The sequence below is a fragment of the Salvelinus sp. IW2-2015 genome, linkage group LG33, assembly GCF_002910315.2.
Source record: "Salvelinus sp. IW2-2015 linkage group LG33, ASM291031v2, whole genome shotgun sequence".
NCBI classification, from domain to species: domain Eukaryota; kingdom Metazoa; phylum Chordata; class Actinopteri; order Salmoniformes; family Salmonidae; genus Salvelinus; species Salvelinus sp. IW2-2015.
In genome coordinates this window covers 6,195,482-6,204,118 of record NC_036872.1, presented here as the reverse complement: position 1 = coordinate 6,204,118, position 8,637 = coordinate 6,195,482, and the positions used below count along the sequence as shown (strand labels likewise).

At 45.1% G+C, this 8,637-nt stretch overlaps 1 protein-coding gene across 1 annotated transcript in view; it reads left to right on the top strand.

Moving 5' to 3' along the window:
* The first annotated feature begins 2,237 nt into the window (after positions 1 to 2,237).
* Positions 2,238 to 8,637, top strand: part of LOC111957997 (transmembrane protein 161B) — a 29,537-nt gene continuing 23,137 nt past the window's right edge. Inside the window, exon 1 of the mRNA XM_023979160.2 lies at positions 2,238 to 2,454. Coding sequence (XP_023834928.1) covers positions 2,452 to 2,454 — 3 coding nt within the window. The 5' untranslated portion in view covers positions 2,238 to 2,451. The remainder of the gene's footprint in view (positions 2,455 to 8,637) is intronic.

Sequence of the window (8,637 nt, the reverse complement as noted above, 5' to 3'; positions counted from 1 at the left end):
CTCATCTGGTGCAGCATGAGATCGACACAGGTGATGCTCGACCCATCAAGATGCGTCCCCGCCGTATCCCGCTGGCACGCCAGGAGGTGGCGGACAAGGTTGTGTTGGAGATGCAGCGGGCAGACTTCATCGAGCCCTCAGACAGCCCCTGGGTCATGGTTCCGAAGAAGGGGGGCAAGCTGAGGTTCTGTGCGGACTACAGGCGGCTGAATGAGGTAACCAGGAAGGACTCATACCCCATACCACGTATCGATGAGTCGCTGGACCTGGTTAGGGGGTCCTCCTGGTTCTCCTCACTAGACCTCTGCAGTGGCTACTGGCAGGTGCCCCTCTCCCCAGAGGCCAGAGCCAAAACTGVGTTCTCCACTAACAGAGGACACTGGCAGTTCAAGGTCCTGTGCTTCGGCCTGTGCAACGCTCCAGCTACTTTGGAGCGTTTGATGAACAGGGTGCTGGATGGCATCCCGCGACAGCAGTGTCTGGTATACCTTGATGACATCCTGGCCCATGGCAGCTCCTTGCAGTTAGCCCTGGTGGCGCTACGGCGTGTGCTGGAGATGTATGCTGCCGCAGGTCTGAAGCTCCACCCCGAGAAGTGCCACTTCATGAGAGAGGTGTCCTTCTTGGGCCACCGAGTGGGGAAGGAGGGGATCAGCACCATGGAGGACAAGGTGGGGGCTGTCCGAGACTGGCCCACCCCCACCGACCAGCGTCAGCTGAAYAGCTTCCTGGGCCTGGCCTCGTACTACAGGAGGTTTGTACAAGCACCTGCCTATGGTCCTCATGGCATGCCGCTCCGCTGTCCAAGACTCCACCTCCTGCACGCCTGCCCTCCTCATGCTGGGGAGAGAGATCCGCACCCCTGCGGAGAGGGCATTTGGTCGGCCCCTGGATAGCCCTCATGTTCCCTCGGGGCTGGAGTATGCCCGGAGACTCCAGGACCCGCACAGACAGCGGTGTGTTATGTGTTAGGCTATTAGTGGGTTGTGTTGTACCTACCAGTGTTTGCGGGGTCCGACATGCCAATCAACCTGCTATCTGCCAATCACGGGAATGCCTGGAATGTTCTGATACCGGGCATCCTGGTGGTTGGCGGAGTGGCGTGGAGGGGGGTTGGGCAGGGGGATGGAGCATTGGAAGTTAAGACCAGGTTTAGCCATTGTTCTTTCTCTTACGTCTGTCCTTCACAAGAGAAGGTCACGGTTGGCTTGTGGGGTATCTTTCATTTATTTGGCATGGGCTACAGCCAAACAGTAGCCTGTGTAAAGTTGGGTTAATAAACCATCAATTCGTAAACTCAATCCTCTGTCTGGACAATTGTTCCTTTATGATCTAGTGAGGTCATTACATTGGTGTCAGAAGTGATCGGACCTTGCATCCACGACAGTGCGTGTGCCTGGCCGGTGAGCGCGTTCCTGTAAGACGTAGAGTCGCCAGCTAGCGCGAGGACGCGCTCTTTGAAAGGAGGGAGTAGTGTAACGACCCTGGGTTTATAAGCACGGAAATCGACTTGGCCGCACGAGCATGCTTTTGCGGCACATTCGATCGCGCGCCGGACCTCGGGCTAGAAGGTCGAGGATTCGAGACCTGCTCCCTGCCTGTTTCCTTACAATAACATGCAAAACAGGCTAAAAAAACACAAAACGATTTATTTTTAGCTAAACAGGTGTCTTTTATTTTATTTTTGCATGTTGTTATTTTGGCGTTAATACGCGTCACATAACAGAATGACGGGTCGCCACTGCACTTACTACATAATAATTTATGTTTTCTTTTCAATTATTTATTGAAATGGTGCATCATGTCAAATTAGGCCATAGGCTTCACTAAAGTAGTATAACCCACTGTAGCGCATGAGGCTATTTCAAATTCGTAATAGGCAAATACCAGAAAATGTTCACCTGCCAAATAAAACATTTCTAAAACACATTCTTCTTTAGTTTTAACATTCAGACCTTGCTGGGTTTCTCATCCGTTGATAGACTGGTGAAAAGAAAAGTCACGTGTACCTTCAGGTCTTCCGTTCTAGGGGTCCTTAGGTACATTTATTGTGTTCTAAAATGCCTAAATAAAATAGAAAGTATGCCATATTTCATTGTCCGTAAATATGGGTTTACATTAAAGATATCCATATGAAATGCAATGCGCCAGGCTTTTGTTTAAAAGAAAGTAACGCCCACATAAATCACACTGTAAACAGGCATATCCAGAGACGCCTATATACCCAGAGTCTTAGCGTGACCTCTACTGCAGTTGAAAACACTTGGGAACCGAGCTTGAATGAATTGGTCATTGAAATATAATTGCAGCAGTTTGATTTATAAATTAATTAATCTTAACTATCACCAACTTCAGAAAGGCTTATGTGCTCCGCGCCGCTCGATTTCCGACTCGGGGAGCTTAGTGTGACAGTTGTCGGCGTTAAGTCCATTTCAGCACAACTGCATCAACATGGTGAGTATTCTATGCCACACCAGTTAGCCGTTAGCTTGATATCAGAGAGCAACCAGCTAACTAGCTAGATAATATTACACATATGCTGCAGCACTAGCTCTTGATGCAGAACTTTATAATATATAATGAAGTTTCACAACCAGATGTAATATTGCATGTTTAGTTTCAAGTCTAGGTAGCTGACGTTAGGTTAGCATGTTAGCTACCTACCGGCAGGTAGCTATCGAACCTCAAACACCTGTGCAGTGAACTCCAATTAGTTACTATTAGTAGCTAGCCAATGTTTTTATCCATCTTATTCTGACAAGTACTTAGATTGCTGGAGAATTTGGCGTTCGTGATGCTCAGCGAACAACTAGAACCTTGCTAGCTTGCCATGTTCACTTTGCTTATGTCAATCATTGAGAATGTGCAGGTAGGGAAAGGTGTTTCTCACCTCTAGATAGACCACTCGTTTTGACCTCAGAATGCCCTCCGCGAGGCGGTATGCTTGTGGGTTATTTTCTAACTTGCCATGTTGTGATATTGCATTTGATCAGCCATACACTGTATGTCCCTCGTACTTTTGTCTCTTATAATATTATGGTACTGGTAATGATTGCTAAATCCCCAGGTTAATCTGTTAAGAATAACTTTAAACTCCTCAAGTTATACGTTGTATGGCCCCCGAATGTACAACACGATGTAACATAAAAGTAGGATCAGATGCCATACAATCCCTTGGCATGTTCTAAAATTAAAATGTACTACCGAAGACCGAACAGTACAATTTAAAACATTCTGAATGGGAAGAGATGGGCCTACCATCTCTGATCTAAATTTAGATTTACTTTTGATGTCCATTTATGTTTAGGTGAATTGTGTGTTATCATAAGGTCTCCTGAACTATAGGCCTAGGTTTGCGGATAAGGATAATTCTTAATTTAGTAGTTAGGTTACACCAAGCGCCTTATCTTTTTCAGATAGTGCTGGAATTCATTGCAATTTAAAAAAGGGGCTTGAAAGCACTCATGGTTCATTTGTGAGTAACGGAAGCACAGGTGTGAGATTTAGGATACTTTGCTGTCACTTTTAAGGATGTACTCACCCACGGAGTTTGGTCTTTGATATGCTAATTATAAGCAGCTTATAACACATTTCTAACATAATGGAGATACCTTTTTTTAATGGCATTTATGTCTTCTTATGATGCCTGGGCAATTCAGATTGGACATTTAGATAAACTGTTAGGCTACATTGTCATTTGTGATGGTCAGTGGGACACAGTCAGAAAGTCACTGATTTGCCTTACCTGTGCTTGCAGCTCTCATGCTGTTGGCCCACGATTCACAGGTAAGGTGGCTGTAGTACGCTGTTTTAAGGGGGTGCACTATGGCTGCTCAATAGTAGATGGATAATAGCCTAACAATAATCAATCAGTGCCCTTGTAGCACACCATTATTGTCTATTATTCACAAGTGATATTGATCTACACAGAATTATTTGACTGACTTTGATATTCTTGTATGTTTTCTCTGTGAATCCATATTGCTAGTAGTGAGTACCATTTCCAGGCAGGGAAACCTTGAAGCTTTCCACCAACTGTCAGCTTAACCAGAGAGCAGGGGGCAGTGGAGATGGGCTCCCCTCACTGGTGTCCAGTTGGTTGCAGGGGCAAGATGGCAGGCCGCCTGTTGGGGGTGATTGAGCTCTGAGGTGTTTATCTCCCCTGTGCCCCCCCCCCCCCCCCTTGGCCTTCATTTGGCCCCTGTGTGGATGGGGTCGTGGGGACTGGGGAAGATAAGAGAGCCCATGCTGATGTTCAATTTCCCCAGGCTTGGGACTCCTAGAGTACCCTATGGAGAATGTTCAAGACCGACCCAACTGTGTGTTAGTGTGTGTTTGACCTATATACCCTGTACATCCAAGAGTCTGAGAAATTCCATCCTGCCTGTTATTGTCAGATACCAGAGGTCACATTTCTCATGATGTCAGATGTCAGAAGAGTAAATTGCAACATTATGGGTCCTACTCCCCCCTCTGTGACTCTAGTGGAGGTATTGACTTTAGCTTTAAGAGTGCATGCTGTGTGATGCCTGCCTGGGGTCTCCCAAATTCCAGTCACCCGCCCCCCGCACACAGACACGCATCTATTCCCTCCATCTTCCGCATTCTCTACCCATATCTCTGTTCCCTCTCTCAAATCCAGTAATAGTCAATCTGTTGACCAAATCCCAACAGATTCAGTGGTCAGGTCAGAATCAGGAAACCAGTGAACTTAAAACACTAAATTTCTCTTATTTTCTGCTCACAGAGCCTCAAGATGGTGCTACATCAGTAGATTCTGCACTAGAGTACTCTTAGAGGGGAAAGTGAGGTAAAATTAGCCATAAAATGCACAGTAGAAACACTATAAAAGTCACCCTTTCACTCACATTTCTTCCCCTACAATTCTTCCCCTTCCCCTACAATTTTCTCTCAGGGTAGCAGTCTCCCAGCTGATGGAAAAGGCAGTCTCAGTTGTCCAAGGCTTCTTGATGTATTCTGAGCCAGTGTTAATTTCATCAACAAAAATAGTGACTAAAATATTCGTTAACACCACTCTTTCCATGGTAATTGACAAGACTATCGCTGACTAAATGGACCCAGAAAAAACTATAACAAATCAAAAATGATTTTTCTAAAACGAGACTAGACAAAATTCTTTGTGACTAAAATCTGACTACTAAATGGGCTGGAAAATTGTTTTTGGAGAGATTGAGAGCTTTTCAGTGATAAGCACAATCAATATTAGCTGCATATATACGCAGCGCAAGCATTGAGTATGGGCAGACAGTCTCCGCTCCGGCTCTGATTATATACATCTCGCAGGCAACTCTTGCTTCCCAGTAGCTATTCAGTCACCACCAGCCTTCTAGTTAGCTACCCTTTGCTTGGTTAAGAAGCACCAGCTGCTTTACAAAATTAAAAACGAGCAGCATTGAGCTTAATAGTAAAACAACAGTTTAGCTATGTTTTCTCTCCCTTCAGTATAGAAAGTAGGCCGTCTTTGGATTTGTAGTCTCGTTCAACCCTCTCACTTTCCCCACTGCATTTCATAGCCAGGTTCTGTAGTCAATGCAGCCAAGTCTCCGTATTTTCATCAGAGAAAACGTCTTGCTTGTAGCCCTTACCGTTCAAAAGATATGACCCATAATAACGGCACTTTTTTTTCTTTTTAAAATGGATTGGCGGTGGGGCTGTTCTAAAATTAGGGTACTTGCGGACCGTTAACCATTTGTTTAGGCTACACCTTGTTCAGTCATGATGTTGAACAAACGCGTGTCTGACATTTTTGAATACGGAATAACATCACCTCTATTCATGTAATGTCTATCTGCAACGTTCAAGAACATTTTGCAACGGAACGTGGCCCTGGTAACATTATCGTTAGCCTTTATGCAAACATTTGGTGCCACAGAAGAAGGGAAAGGGATAGCAACACTGTCTAAATGGAAAAATGACTTTATTTTGAGTTAATGTGGACCCAGTGACTCAGATTTGAGCACTTGGACCAGGACTCGAGCACTGGAACTCGGACTTCAGTCAAAGGGACTTGTGACACGACTCGTGACTTGACCATTGTTGACTCGGACTTGGACTCGAGCACAGGGGACTTGGGACTCGATTCGTACGAAAGGTTTAGTAACTTGACCACATCCCTGGGCAGTCATTAGCTCCTGTTCAAAGTAATGAGCCCCTGTTCTACTTTGGTCACCAATGTGGCTGCGGGGTCTGTAGAATGTTGATAACAATGGCAATGATGCCACCGAGTGACGGAGGTGCAACCCGTAGCCACCCTTCGTGTTGATGACAGCTTTGCGCGCTCTTGGCATTCTCTCAACCAACTGGAATGCTTTTCCAACCGTCTTGGAGTTCCCACATATGCTGAGCACTTGTTGGCTACTTTCCCTTCACTCTGTGGTCCAACTCTTCCCAAACCATCTCAATTGGGTTGAGGGTGTGGTGATTGTGGAGGCCAGGTCCTCTGATGCAGCACTCCATCACTCTCCTTCTTGGTCAAATAGCCCTTACACAGCCTGTAGGTGTGTTGAGTCATTGCCCTGTTGAAAAACAAATGATTGTCCCACTAAGATCCATACATGGAATGGTGAATCGCTGCAGAATGCTGTATTAGCAATGCTGGTTAAGTGTACCTTGTATTCTAAATAAATCACTGACTCTGTCACCAGCAAAGCACCCCCACACCATCACACCTCCTCTTCCATGCTTCACCGTGGGAACCACAGATGCGGAGATCATCCGTCCGCCTACTCTGCATCTAAAGAAGACACGGCGGTTGGAACCAAAAAATCTCACATTTGGACTCATCAGACCAAAGGACAGATGTCCACCGGTCTTATGTCCATTGCTCATGTTTCTTGGCCACAGCAAGTCTTTTCTTATTGGTGTCCTTTAGTAGTGGTTTCTTTGCAGCAATTTGACCATGAAAGACAGATTCACGCAGTCTCCCCTGAGCAGTTGATGTTGAGATGTGTCTGTTACTTGAACTATGTGAAGCATTTATTTGGGCTGCAATCTGAGGTGCAGTTAACGTTAATGAACTTATTCTCTGCAGCAGAGGTAACTCTGGGTCTTCCTTTCCTGTGGCGGTCCTCATGAGACGGTTTCATCATAGCGCTTAATGGTTTTTGCGACTGCACTTGTAGAAACTTTTTTACGGATTGACTGACCTTCATGTCTTAAGGTAATGATGGACTGTCATTTCTCTTTGCTTATTTGAGCTGTTCTTGCCATAATATGGCCTTGGTCTTTTACCAAATAGGGCTATCTTCTGTATACCACCCCTACCTTGTCACAACACAACTGATTCGCTCAAACGCATTACGGAAATAAATTCCACAAATGTACTTTTAACAAGGCACACCTGTTAATTGAAATGCATTCCAGGTGACTACCTCACCACGCACACCTCCAACTCAATCATCAATTTGGCAGACGACATAACAGTAGTAGGCCTGATTACCAACAATGATGAGACAGCCTACAGGGAGGAGGTGAGGGCCCTGGGAGTGTGGTGCCAGGAAAGTTACCTCTTACTCAATGTAAACAAAAGAGATCGTGGACTTCAGAAAAAAGCAGAGGGAGCACCCCCCTCTCCACATCGACTGGACCGCAGTGGAGAAGGTGGAAAGCTTCTCCACTGCGCCTCTTCAACCTCAGGGGGCTGAAGAAATTTGCCTTGCACCTAAGACCCTCACAAACTTTTTTAAAGATGCACAATTGAGAGCATCCTGTCGGGCTGTGTCACTGCCTGGTACAACTGCAACGCCCACAAACGCAGGGCTTTCCAGAGGGTGGTGCGGTCTACCCAACACATTACCGGGGCAAACTACCTGCCCTCCAGGACGCCTAAAGCACCCAATGTCACAGGAATGCAAAAAAGATCATCAATGACAACAACCAACCGAGCCACTGCCTGTTTACCCCGCTATCATCCAGAAGGCGAGGTCAGTACAGGTGCATCAATGCTGGGACAGAGAGACTGAGAAACAGCTTCTATCTCAAGTCAATCAGACTGCTTAACAGCCATCACTAGCACATTAGAGGCTGCTGCATAGACTTAAATCACTGGCCACTTTAATGAAATTTACATATTTATATTGCTCATCTCCATATGTATGTAGTGTATTCTATTCTACTGTATTTTAGTTTTTGCCACTCTGACATTGCTCGTCCAAATATTTATATATTCTTAATTCCATTCCTTACTTTAGATTTGTGTGTGTTGTGACATTTTTGATATTACTTGTTCGATAATACTGCACTGTTGGAGCTAGAAACACAAGCATTTCGCTCCACCCTCACTAACATCTGCTAAATATGTGTATGTGACTGATTTTGATTTGAGAGAATGCCAAGAGTATGCGACGCTGTCATCAAGGCAAATTGTGGCTACTTTGAAGAATCTCAAATATAAAATATATTTTGATTTGTTTAACCCTTTTTTTTGGTTACTACATGATTCCATATGTTATTTCATGGTTTGATGTCTTCACTATTATTCTACAATGAAGAAAATAGTTTAAAAAAACTTGAATGAGTAGATGTGTCAACTTTTGACTGGTACTGTATGTTTGTCATATTTCTGCCGTTGGGAAGAGAATAGGATGTTATGCAGAAAAATATGTTGGTAGGACAAGG